At 41.1% G+C, this 13,160-nt stretch overlaps 1 protein-coding gene across 3 annotated transcripts in view; it reads left to right on the plus strand.

Annotated features, from left to right (window-relative positions):
* cplane1 (ciliogenesis and planar polarity effector 1) overlaps nucleotides 1-11,823 on the plus strand; it is a 36,436-nt gene extending 24,613 nt beyond the window's left edge. For all 3 annotated transcript variants that reach the window (XM_080418750.1, XM_080418752.1, XM_080418751.1), the window contains exons 31-49: nucleotides 23-394; nucleotides 745-1,362; nucleotides 1,690-1,871; nucleotides 1,958-2,048; nucleotides 2,206-2,287; nucleotides 2,975-3,109; nucleotides 3,780-3,874; nucleotides 4,281-4,515; nucleotides 4,618-4,841; nucleotides 5,460-5,544; nucleotides 5,809-5,964; nucleotides 7,735-7,786; nucleotides 7,936-8,067; nucleotides 8,186-8,366; nucleotides 8,646-8,701; nucleotides 8,786-8,962; nucleotides 9,200-9,339; nucleotides 10,224-10,528; nucleotides 11,137-11,823. In XM_080418750.1, the coding sequence (XP_080274876.1) occupies nucleotides 23-394; nucleotides 745-1,362; nucleotides 1,690-1,871; nucleotides 1,958-2,048; nucleotides 2,206-2,287; nucleotides 2,975-3,109; nucleotides 3,780-3,874; nucleotides 4,281-4,515; nucleotides 4,618-4,841; nucleotides 5,460-5,544; nucleotides 5,809-5,964; nucleotides 7,735-7,786; nucleotides 7,936-8,067; nucleotides 8,186-8,366; nucleotides 8,646-8,701; nucleotides 8,786-8,962; nucleotides 9,200-9,339; nucleotides 10,224-10,528; nucleotides 11,137-11,298 (3,480 nt within the window). In that variant the 3' untranslated portion in view covers nucleotides 11,299-11,823. The remainder of the gene's footprint in view (nucleotides 1-22; nucleotides 395-744; nucleotides 1,363-1,689; nucleotides 1,872-1,957; nucleotides 2,049-2,205; nucleotides 2,288-2,974; nucleotides 3,110-3,779; nucleotides 3,875-4,280; nucleotides 4,516-4,617; nucleotides 4,842-5,459; nucleotides 5,545-5,808; nucleotides 5,965-7,734; nucleotides 7,787-7,935; nucleotides 8,068-8,185; nucleotides 8,367-8,645; nucleotides 8,702-8,785; nucleotides 8,963-9,199; nucleotides 9,340-10,223; nucleotides 10,529-11,136) is intronic.
* The last annotated feature ends 1,337 nt before the right edge of the window (nucleotides 11,824-13,160 follow it).

Consider the following 13,160-nt stretch of genomic DNA (forward strand, 5'->3'; position numbering starts at 1 on the left):
TTTGTGTCTTCATTTGCTACAGATCAACTTTATGAGCCTGATGCAGGTGGCGGGAGCCTTCTTTACCAACTTTCCATTTAGTCAGCAGAGTAGTATCCTGGGCCAGTCCAACGTGAACCCATCAAACCTCAACATGCAATCCTCAAGCGCCACCAACCTCTGGCAGCCAAATTTCTTATCTTCCAATACCAACATTTCTGCTGGGCCTCAGACACAGACTGCTGTCCCGGTGTCTGGATGTCAGAGCACTCAGCCTGGTCAGGCCCCTGTATCCAGGTCTGTGGACCCGGCCCCACAGAGCTCAGTAGAACTGTCACCTATTAGACCACAATTACACCAGTCTTCTGCCACCAGAAATCTCCCCTCCAATGGCAACCCCGTGTGGAATTCTCAGGTAATGGCAAGTTGGTCTTTTAAATGTTAAACACTTTTAAGCCCTGTTTAGGTGACCGGAGACCCCTAGGTCTCTACCCCTACGCCCCATCCTATTTTTTCTCTACACTAAATAAATACCTTTGCAGAAAATAGCTGATCTACAAGCTCACAATGTGCCACATTGCAATGCGTTGTGAGCTTGTAGATGCCAAATATTAACCCCAGAATAGAGAAGCTAGGATTCATTTGGTTAAGGTTTTGGTTAAGGTTTTATGTGTCACTCTATAGTTTCCTCCAAATCAGAATCTGAATAATAATCTTAACCATTTTATTTAATTGTGTGTTTTTCTTTTCTTGCTTGTGCTACAGGATATGCAGCCATTGTCAGTCCAGGCAGAGCTACCTGGAAGCCCATGCAGGGGGAGGAGAAGGTTGATCCCATCCTCTCAGGGACTTTTGACTACCATGGAATCCAACCAGACTATTCCCAGAACCCCTTTGATAGCGCCCTCTTATGGTGACACGTGGGACAGCCCTGCTCCCCAGGTCTCTGGGCTTGAGCCCCACCCTCCCCTACTGCCACCGCAGAGGCCTGTCAGAAAGGCCTGGGCCCCATGCACTGAGAAGAGAGAAAGGAGGGTTATGGAAAGGGAGTCCATAGTTCCACCCAGACACCTCAACCTAGACTTGCCTACAAATCCTTCACCTGACCCAACCCTGGAGACGGCTCAGTCTCATGCTCAGAAATCAGATTGCTGCTTTTTGAGAGGTTCAGAGCCTCCTCAGATCTTCCCTGCTCTCCCTGTTCACAGACCCCCTCCAAACCAGGGTCTGCGTCTGTTGCACTTTCAGCCTGAGCCACACTGCTTCACCGCTGTCCCTCAAGCATCTTTACCACCTACACCCAGATCCTCAACTATCATTCCAGTCCCCATGGGAGAACCCACAAGTATCCAACTTCTACACATAAATCCTGAACCCAGAATGGTAGGCGGGCCCATTTAATTTAATTCAATGTAATTGAATCCCTATACTTTGTTGTCCTACTTTTATATACCCGGACAGTCCCCCATTGGTATATACTTGGTCACCTGCACCCCTTCTTGGGGTCTACTTGGTCCCTATACACCAAATCTCTTCACCGAAAAGCCCACAACACATTTGCCTATTATGACATTCCCAGACTTGGCATGCTAGGATTCATGTGATTAAGACCCTATTTCAAAAAGAGAAAGAATATCTGAACTGCACGCTAGATATCACTGAATCATACTCTGTAACATGTACAATATGAACTTGTGTTTTCCATATTAGATGCTGCCCCTCGCTACCCCTCCAGTCCAAGAAGCCCATCTCATCTCTCTGGAGGACTTGGCTAGCTTAGATATTGGGAGGCAGAAGGCGGGAGAAACAGGCCTTCGGCTGCTCAGTGTACACCCAGAAATTCAGAACTCTGACAATGCTGCATGGTCCACCAGCTCCTATTCCAGCAAGAGGTTTATGCATCACATTCCATGTTTATATTTGTATACTGTAACTTGTCTCACAGCATGCCATACTTACTTTGTGTGTTGCTTTTTAGGCAGAAGAGGAAAGAGGAAAGGATGAGGAGGAAAGGAGAGACAACAGAAGTCACATTCAGACCAAATCATTCCATCATTCCTATTCAAGAGGTAGATCGATGTCACTCAATTCTGCATTCATGTTACCTTTACTAATATTAACCACTTGAACCACTATATACTATAGCGAAAATAGCCGATCTACAAGCTCACAACACATCGCATCACAACGCGTTGTGAACTTGTATATGAAACCATGCATCTTCAGCCAACAGATACACCTGTAAATGAGGAACCTGTTGCCGATGGAGTAGAGTCTACCATTGAGCAGGGCTTTGCCATTCCACTTGGTGAGTATCGTATTCATCCGGGATTATACTTTATCTCGGTGTCAAACAAATACAGAAATTTGGAATCCAAAAGGTTTTTGGAACTTCAATTCAAAATATTGAGTGATAAATATTTGATTTGATTGTGGTTGGTTTAAAGCTATCATAACCAAGCAATCAGAACAAAGAGGTGTATGATTAGTGTGTGTTGTTTTGTCATAGATTATCATCGTTTCTCAAGAGCCTTTAGAAACTATCAACACACATACACACCAACACATGTGGGTGGATATATATAAGTTAATTTCCTAAATCGAAACATGATTCCAATATATGCTTTTAAGCCAATATCAGCTCATAATATTGGTGCACCTGTGTTAACCATCGAGTCCAATAGTGTTATCATCTGGCAGTATGTGTTCTAGACCGTTTCAACATTTTATTGTTGCTAGGAGACATGGTGTACCTTATCAATTGAGTCCATTGAGTGTTATCATCTGGCAATGATTTGTCAACATCCGGTCGGCTGTTAGTGTTTACACCAAAGCAAAATGAAAACAACTTGAGCTGGTAACAATTGATAGTTTATGATGTTGCTTCCCATGACAGTAGTTACAAACGAAATGTTCACAGGGTTGAAACATTTTGAGAAGCTGTATTATTGTTTACAGCCCAAGACCATTTATATGAATTAACTTATTCTTCCAGGGTCCTTTGACTCCATGCTGACCGGTCAAAGATTGCTGGACAAGGCAATTTCTACCACAGCTGAGCTTCATGCCTTTGCCTCCACTCACAAGAGACCCCCTGAGACTCATGATGTTTGCACCAATACAGAACCAGGTGAGCATGGAATGGAGACCATTTGCTACAGTATTACATACCATTTTACAATGAGCAATGAACATTGTTCTCACAGTAGCCACTCCTTTATCACTATACAGTGTGTACAGGGAATTATTGCTACAGGGAATTATTGCTATACTGTGTGTGTGTGTGTGTGTGTGTGTGTGTGTGTGTGTGTGTGAGAGAGAGAGATGGCTACTTACGTATATTCTCCAAACAGACATTATGTATGGCTTACGCATGTGTTTCCCCTTATTGTCCAGTACTCAATGTACATTGTAGGCCCTGTAACCCTTAGGTCCTGCTAGACCGCGTACAGTATGCTCATACTTTATAATAGCTTAGAATCTACTGTAAGCCTTAGGTCATTCAGTTCCTCATGAACTCCAAGTACAGTTCATAAATGCATGTAAACCTATTAAAAGCATAATATCAGGAATAAGATTGCACTGTGAATTACAGAATTCAACACAAGTGTAATTTCGTCACAGCATACAGTATTTGCATAGGTCCCTTGTCGACGGACTATACGCCAGTAGGGGTGTCTGTCAGGCGTGCCGCATAAGTAAGTAATAGTGTTTTGAGTGTGTCATCATTGATTTCTCTAACTTACCTCTCTCCCTCTATGTACTGTATGTATGTGTGTTTGTGTGTGTTCTCCACACAGCACAATCTTCTGCTGCAGTGATTCCTCCTGATTCCTCCCTCCATCTGCATCTTGAGACCCCTGATCAAGACACACAGGAAACACACAGGGATCATGTAAGACTGGTATTCTTAAACTTTTTTAACGACCCTAATTTGATACCACTACAGTGGAAATCTGTTTATTTAACTCTGAGAGTGTAAAAATGGAACCATTTGGTTCCGTTTATACACTCTCAGAGTTCACTCAAAAGGGTCCATTTGGATCCCTGGTGGTCCCTGGACCCGACGTGGAGAAACAGTGATGTAAGAAAATATGCTTGTCATTGAAAATGCACTAAGCAATCCACTGTGTATTGTCGGCAGGATCAATCCATCTCACTTTCTCTTTCTGTTTCTCCATCTCTGTCCCTGTCTCTGTGTCTGTCTCTCTCTTTCTCTCTCTCTCTGCCTCTCTCTCTCTGCCTCTCCCCAATTTCTGTCTCTCCCCAATTTCTGTCTCATCTGTCTGTCTCTCACTCAGGAACTTCAGGGCCACCAGTTCATCAATGTCATTGATTTGGAGGATGGAGCCCTGCTCCAGGACCTACCAGCCTGTCCCAGCCCAGTGATACAGGACGTTCCTGCCACCCAGCCCCCTCCTCCTACTTCCGCAGAACTCCATTTAATGGCACTTTCTGTTATTAATGATGCCCCTACTGCTGCACACACCTCTGTAACGGTCACAGAGGGGAGCCCGAGACCCATAACTCCTCCAGGTATTGAGCCTTTAGAATGAATGAAATTTGGCAAAGCACAATATTGTGAAAGTAGAATAGGTTTCATTCCAGCTGGACCCTAATCGCTTGTGTACCGTGTAGACGTCCCTGAGACTCTCCAGCCTGTTGAGCCCAGTGGAGACCCAGTGACAGTCAGCCTACTGCAGCACATGACCAGTCCGTCAGTGGCCCGTGATACCGTGAGCAGCTTACCCGTACCTCCAATTGTCCAGGTCTCTGCCCGCCTGTCAGAGATGGATGCCCAGTTGGCAGCCCTGCAAAGGATTGCAGACCACATGGAGATGGAGTTTGCCAACTCCAGGCTGGTATGTTGGCAATGTCTTGAGCCTTTTACCTGACTGAGCCTGACTGGTACCGCCATATTTGAAACCTGAACACACACATGCGTATGCACACATGTCTAGGGAATGCCTTCTAGAGTTCTCAAATTCTGCCCGAACCCGACCCTACCCGACCCAACGTGACGTTTTCAGGCCAGGACGAAAATGTATGCTAATTAGTAATTCCTGACCTAACATTATGGTAATTGTTCGGGCCAGGCTCTGTTCGGGCCGGCCCAGTTAGGGCCCAGTTAGGTCCTGGCCTTAATTTTCAGGCCTTTTGAGAACTCTAATGCCTTCTCACAAAGTTTTACAGTGGTTTTCTCAGCTGTGGCTTACTTTTCTTTTGATCCGTTTCTAATAATAAAAATACATTTGAATAATAACAAACCCGTCCTGAAGATGTAAGCAAAAAAAAAAATCCCAAACCCAATACATTGTTAGGACCTGTTCGACTCATGTCAGGTACCAGACCACTAATACTTTTTCCATTCATCATGTTTCCCAAGTTTGTCAGGTCTTTTGTTAAGATAGAATGGGTATGGTAGCTTGAAGCCTTCCACTTTCCAGTTTGTCTCTCTCTCACTTGTCTTTCTCCTCTAGTTGGTGAACACCATTGAGACACTTACGCCAATCACGGTCCCTGGAGTGAGGAACAAAACAGTCAGCCTGGATGTGCCAAAAAGAGGTTTGACGACAGACATTTCCTCAGTAAAGATTGTAAAAGAAAGACACCAAAACCAAAAATGTTAACATATTGTCACAGCCAGATCGGAACTCTGGGTACTAATATTGTTATCTAATAAACCCACACTCGTCCAGCTTCCAGGTGTTCTTATTCGACTATGCACTCTGTTTATGTCACAACCGAACCGACCTCACTAATCAGGTTGCCCACATAAATCCTGATTTCGTCACAATATAATTAATGCCCCCTCTTTGTTTGTTTCAGCATGGACACCACGACCACACACTTTGATTGAACCAAATGCTTGTATAGACGAGGAGGATGACCACAACCGCTCCATTCCTGAACTAGAGTCATTTCTCTCTCCTGAGACTGCTGCTATTTATAGAAATGCTTCTTCAAGCCTTCACAGTCCTTCAGGTGAATATTAAGTTTATTAATGAACCACATTAAAATGAATAATGCTGCTAATAATAAATCTTTATTTATGCTTTGCCTTGTGCTTTGGGATTGAAGCAGTGTTTCATCAAAAGCACAAACAATGAATTGATTCTGCACATATTCTCACACATATCATCAAAATCTATTAAAACTCTTACACATAGGGTGCATTCGGAAATACGCTATGATCGTACTAGCACACCCTAGTGTCTCTCTGGTCGTAAGGAAATTCAGAACGGTTGGAAATTTAGTACACTGTGATGTACAGTGTAAGCAACATGGCTGCAGCTAATACAATTAATAAGGGATGTGTTAGATTTAGATACATTTTTGTCAATTTGCACTGACAATACTGTTGACTACTGTCTATGATTGCACATTGGTACACCCATAGCTCTGGGCAGACCTAAATCTAATGCTCCATTATAGTGCCCCTACTGCTGCATTATTAATTTTATTTGCTGCAGGCAGCTGTGTTGCTTACTAGACTGCCATGTTTTCAATCGGCTGTATTTAAAAAAAAAATCCTGAACTGGATAACAAACTACAAACTCAATTTAGGGTTTCATGACCCTCACCGCCAAAGGGGAGAATTCTCCCCTTTCCAGTCAATGGTGTTTACCGCCAAAGGGGAGAATTCTCCCCTTAAAAAAAAAAAAATGGTTTTGAATTTCTAAAAGGTTTAGAATAGGTTTGAGTATATAAAAGTATTTTTTCTGTTATTCACAACGAATTAATTAAATTGATTAATTTTTTTAACAAAATCCATTCACTTCAATGTTAAAAAATAAACGGACAAATAATTCACATTTCTTCTATAAAAAAAATATTAAAAACCCTGGCAGTGGGTGAGTACATTATGAATAAACTCTGGCAGTCAATGTGTTAAATGAAATAAATGACAAATTGCATGACCTAAACTTTAGAAATTCAAAATATGATATCACTGGCACATATTTGATGTATTATTTATTATACTGAGGCCTGGCATAAAATAGAATTCACATGTATAATGGATGTGCCATTACGCCTGCATTTTTGACATAGTATGCTTTTCAGCTTGCAATTGACTGGTGTTTAATAAACTGCTATAGCCAATGGATCAAATGGAAAATTGAGTAATAATTACTTTATTAATAATTACCAAATTATTTGCTGATGTGGACAAAATACTGAGAGTAGTCTGTCCACTTGAAGCAGGAGGACTAGGTCAAGTATCTCTAATTACCAGACAAACAGCTAATGTTACCAGAACACATGCATGCTAGTGGTATTAGAAACGTGTGTATTTCCTTCTGATCCGATAACAGCCTTATTGAGAGTAGATGATAGTTAATTTGTGAAGTAGTTGAATGTGGATGGCTGCAGGCCTGTCTCCTGTCAGTTCAGAATGATAACAAAGACATGCGTGCACATGCTATATGAGTACGGCAGGGCAAGCACCTTTGGAAAACACTATCTACATGGGCCTTACTGCAAGTGTCATGCACCAAATAGCAAATCTACAAGCCTTGTAGATCTGCTGTTTTTGGCACGGGACATAGTCATACAACGGAGTATAAATTAGGCATTAGCTGTGTCACCCAACACTGAAGCAACAGGCACTCACAACCGCCGATCCAGAACAGAATCTAGGTGTTACAGTGCAGTAGCAGCCCAAATTCAGGTTTGGAGTGAGGTTGAATTTCTTCCCAGTTGTATCTCTCACCAGTTTAATCTCTGTGTTGAATGATTGTGTTGCTCCTGTAGATGTGAAAGGTAAGATGAAAGAAGCACCTACAACATCAGGAATCTCTGGAACGTAAGTCTTAACATAACATAATTCAGATTTCAGGCCTTTTTTTTTACTACAATAAAAACCCTAACCCTAAAAATGTATTTTATTGTTCTCCATTCACTCTTGAATTCTGTATTTTTTTTTATGTGCTTACTCTCTTCTCCCTGTCTCAGGTGGGCAAATGATACTCTGGGTTTTAGTGGGCTGAGTGATGTGGCAGATATCTTGGGTGAGTTGGTGAAGGAAGGGGCTTTATCTCCCACTAACCTCGGATTGCCCACGACACAAGCTGCCCACCTCGAGAGGTATTGTAAATACTTAATTTTGTTAACCGTGTAAATCAAACCTGTTATGATTCCAAGTCTGCAAAAAACATGATTACTACTCAGCAGCAAGTAATGTGAAATGTGTCATGGAAATCAGGCAAGACCAGCAGCACAGAAGACATACGTTGCAGAGGAATGTGCTTCTTGAAGAGGAGAATAGGAAGGAGTTAAGGATTTGGATGAGGAGCAAACAAAGAGAAAGACTCGCAGAGTATCAAAAACAACGGGAGGGAATGAGAGAAAGAGAGTACAGACCTTACTCCACGTCTGTGACATTGGTGAGAAAGACTGCAATTGTATTTGCTTTGACAATGGTGTATATTTTCAATTTTCTTACCACTTTCAACCCTGTTTTGGTTATGTCATTATAGGTGAAGTTTATAAAAAATAGATTAAAAAAATGTCTATGGCTTTAAAGTAAAAAAAAAAAAAAAAGTTTTCAAAAATAGCCGAAATAGCAGATCTATAAGTTCACAATGCATGACCTTTTAGATGGGCTATTTTCACTATTTTTGAAATAGGGCTTCAATTATTGATCCTACCACTGTTTTCTACAGAAATCAACGTACAAAAACCCAGCTGCAATTAGGAAGATGAAGCTGGAAAAAGACAAGTATGTACAGAACAGCATATATGTCTATATTATCAGACTGTGTTGATGTGTGTTTGTGCATAACAGTGGTCTGTTTCATTACAGAGTGATGCTTTTGGAGCAAAATACCCAGAGGACCCATGCGGCCTGTACGTTGATCAATGATCTTCTCACTGCTCCTCTCACCCTGCCCAACTCCTTGCAAAACCAAGGTGCCCCTTCTGCTGCCTCCATACTGTCTGCTACAGCTCAGACCGCTGGCAGTGCACATGGCAGAAACAGGTATCCTGGCCTCAGTAAACATTATTATTTTCAGATGACCCTGTATGCATAGATCTTTGAAGAGTTATACGGCAACATTTTGATAGCTAATACAGAGAACGCCTGTTTGATGTTGTTGTATATTAGTAATACATTGAGCCATACAGTGTTCATAATGATATCAAAGTAAATCTGTATAATACCTGAAATTAGGTGTATATGAGGAACATAATGTGTGTGCTTTTTTTTTTGTCAAAGGGCTCAAAGTGTATCTGCTGGTGGTAAAAGAATGAGACTCAAGTCCCAGTCGCAACAAGCTCAGCCCCACATTTGTCAGTGGGAAAACACTGAACGACAAGGAAAGAATCTTCATAACAGGCTGGGACTACAAAGACCAGGTATCTCACTTGGGTATTCAACTACTTGATCTTGTTAAACAAAATGCATATTGAGATTTTATCTACTGTATGTTATAATGGATAAGCAGCTCAACCTGTAAAAATGGAATGCCATAAAGCAGTGGTTCTCAAACATTTTCATATCAAGGACCCCAAAATGTATATGTATTTGGCTGCTGACCCCATCTAAAAATATCTTTTGCCAGGGACTCCCATACAACATTTGTGTTAAAATGTTTCAGAAATATTCAAAAAGATTTTTTTTAAATGGCAGCTCACAACATATCGCATCCCGACGCATTGTGAGCTTGTACATCGGCTATTTTCAAATAGCTGATATATGTGGTATATGTGGTTAAAGTGGTCAACAGATTTTGATGCTATATTAACCAATTTTGCTGGTGGGGACACCCTGGAACCCTGTAGTGGATATGAATACACGCTATACTTAGTATGCTCTGTGTGAAAAGGGGATTATCTAATTGGTGTGAAAGGTTTACAGAATACATGTAACGTCTGCTAACCGTTTTATCTAGCGTTTCTGTTATGGGGCGGCCATAGCTGAGTGGTTAGTGAGCCCGCCTAGGGAGCCAGAGGCCCTGGTTGCCCTAGGTACGATTCCAGGCCACGCCAGCAGGGCCTGGTATAGCAGCCTATTTATTCAGCTGAAAATGTAGCGTCCGAGGTGAAGGCTTAGTTGTGCCTATTCAGGTGATAATGACCGCTGGCCATCGGAGTTCGAAGTAGCTCACACGTTAACTTAACAATAGATATGGCCCGCTTAATTAGTATTCAATAGAAACTGTGCGTACATCACGAGTGCAACACACAACGCACGATGTTTAACTTCATACGTTTATGTGTGATTTTTGTTTTTCGATCAGTGACTTCTCTGCCAAGGGACTGTCTGTCTCAGGTGACCAGACGAGGCATGATCAGTAACGTAAAGGGCAAGTGTAAGTCAAACATGATCAACCAATTTGAAGGAATGCAAAGACAACCCTGTGGACAAGGGACAAAGACGAGACAAAGTAAATCTCCGACTGGAAGGCATGCTGTCGTAAGGGATGAAGTAAGAAGGGAGCAGAGGGAGATGGAGTTCGAAGAGGAAAGAGATTGCATGAGCCCATGGATCCCCCCTCCAGAAATCCGTCGCTTGTTGGATATGGAGGAGTCCGACCCTGATCTGGTATGTGTGGATTTATAAATTAAATTTAAGCCTCAATCCAGTGGTTTTTTGTTATGATTATTTTTGTAACGTAATTGTAGTCATTTCTAGTGAATGTATTTAGTTATAATTAGAGATGTTAGAATTGTTCCTTCCCAATACCTATTCCAATACCTGCAATTGGGTATTGGCTGGTACAGAGTACCGATCCAGTACCAACACGTAATAGAAATGTCTAGCAATATATAACAATTGCATTAATAATTGTAAAAGTGCAGCCATAGAAGTAAGTAAAATAATTATGTAAATAGTACAGTAAGATTATAAAACAGTAGTACAACATGATAACATCAATTGAAGCTATCAAAACAAATATTCACTGTAAATTAGATATCATGTGATAATCAGATTGGCATAGACTGGCACACTCTCCGATACCGCTAGCAGCATTTTGGGCAGTATCAGCAACTTTTCCGATACTGTATCGGTATAAGAACAACTCTAGTTATAATGAAATTAAACTATCCTTCATTTGGCTGGGAACCCACTGGCACCAACACCCTGCATTAGAAGTTTAGAGATGTTGTGTTTTCATGTGTTTGTGTCGTGTGATTTTTTTTCCTGCTTAGGGTGTGGGTGTGAATGGGCGAACTGATGGTCAGAATGTGACCAGACCTGGCACGTCATGGATGGATTGGCTGGAGAACCCGTCGGAAAGTGCGAGCACAACCCTCAGCAAACTTGACTGGGCTGCAGTTGAGAGCATGGTAGCTGCAGAGGGGACTATCTAATTAGATTAAAGCCTGATTTATACTTCGTTGCGCACCGGTGTCACACACCGAATATATCTACAACATCACAACGCGGTGCAATGTGTATAAAATAATTACAAATCAAGTATAAGCCATCTCAGGAAAATAGATACAAACCCATCAGCCGGCTTTAATACATGTTTTTATATAGAGAAATGTCCAACCATCTCTGTGCCTATCAATCAGTTTCATTTTACTATTGCCTATTATACGAATAGATTGATGTTTTCACATTTCCCGCTTTAGACATTTTATTTAAATTACTTTGTGCTTGTGGAATTGGGAACTTTATAATTTTAATATATCATTTAATTTGCATAGGAAACAAGAATTGCAATGTAAATGAATTGAGCTATCAAATCAAATTGGTTATAATTTACTTTTTCATTTAAATAATTAAACCAATGTAGAATGTGAAACATGGAGTTTTGTCTCATGTTTATTTGAATTATTTTGTATGTGCTGGAATGTCATGGAAAAAAACTGAAATTCTGAATAAAAATTACTTTCCAAAAAATTATGTGAAACATGGAGATGTTTTACTCAAGTCATGAAAAATAGGTTGTTTTTTAGATACTAGCGACCAAGAACAAAGGTGCGGCCAAAGATAAAGTTGCTGCGGCCAAAAAGAAGGAAAGCTGCTGTGGCTAAAATGTAGTTTTATATTAACTGTACAATATGTAAGTACATTGAAGGCGGGGAAAGAAGCTTAAGTATTAGCCAGAGCACTGATCAACAGTCTGTGGCAAGTTTTGGGGCAAGTGGAGTGATCGTGTGCTGAGCAACCCCGGACGTACTTTTGGAGGTAATTTCAATTATAGTAGTAGGATGATTAAATGAGGAACCTACTTGCTGAGAACACGTGGTTTTAGATGTTACTAATATGAGCTGCTCAATAGAGAATTACTAATTGAGAAGCATATTTATATGGAGTAAACAATAATTTATGCTAACAGATATTCTAATATATTGGTCATAATGATCTGTCTCAGAGGGCTGTGTCAGTGTCAGTGGGGGCAGTCCAGTGAGGTGGGGTGTGCTGGAGGAAACCATTTCTGGGCTGGGACACCTATCCTGGTCTGGTAACATGTGCACGTCATCCTAGCTCTGGTCAATAGAGTTTAGAAGGAGTTCTCCTTCTAACGCCATGGACCAGAGCTAACATTATACCAACTACTTATGTGATCTCTAGAACTTTTTAGTTTTGGGCAGCACTTAGTTCCCGTCACAAACTGGTGACTGGAAAGCGTGTCATGAGTGACACAACTGAAAAACAACTGAAAAGCCTTTAGAAAGCGACACTCATAACCATGTGTCTGTGCTGTGTGACGCAAGTGTTCCTGCACATCCTGTATTTTATATAATTTTGTACAATTCTGTATTGTATTTGTTTCTGTTATGTATATATATATCTTACTATGGAAAATAACTAACTCCTTTAGGACAAATGATCTGTCTGTCGTCTGTCTGTCTATTATAATCTGCTGCTCACTTTATTATTGCCTCAAACGAAGCAGCAAAAAAATTAAATAAAAAAAAAAGACACAAAGGTCTCCACCTTTGCAGTGATTTTCCTCTCCCACTCCCAGTTCTCCTTTTCACATGTGTTTCGTGAAGTCCTCTTCCATAACTGTCCGTTCCTTTACACGAATCCTCTAATTTCTACATTCATTCCTGATGGACAGCAAGTGAAGTAGTTCAGTTTGTAGTAGAGTTCTCTATTCTCCTGTTGGGTATCACTGAGCATATTCCCGTGCTCTGCTTTCTTTCCCATCTGAATGAAGGGAGCCTTTAAGGGTGGAAATCTTGTCTTTCCCTTTCTTCATCCCCATTGCTTGGAA

The sequence above is a fragment of the Gymnoscopelus braueri genome, assembly GCF_963280865.1.
Source record: "Gymnoscopelus braueri genome assembly, chromosome: 22".
Classification (NCBI taxonomy): domain Eukaryota; kingdom Metazoa; phylum Chordata; class Actinopteri; order Myctophiformes; family Myctophidae; genus Gymnoscopelus; species Gymnoscopelus braueri.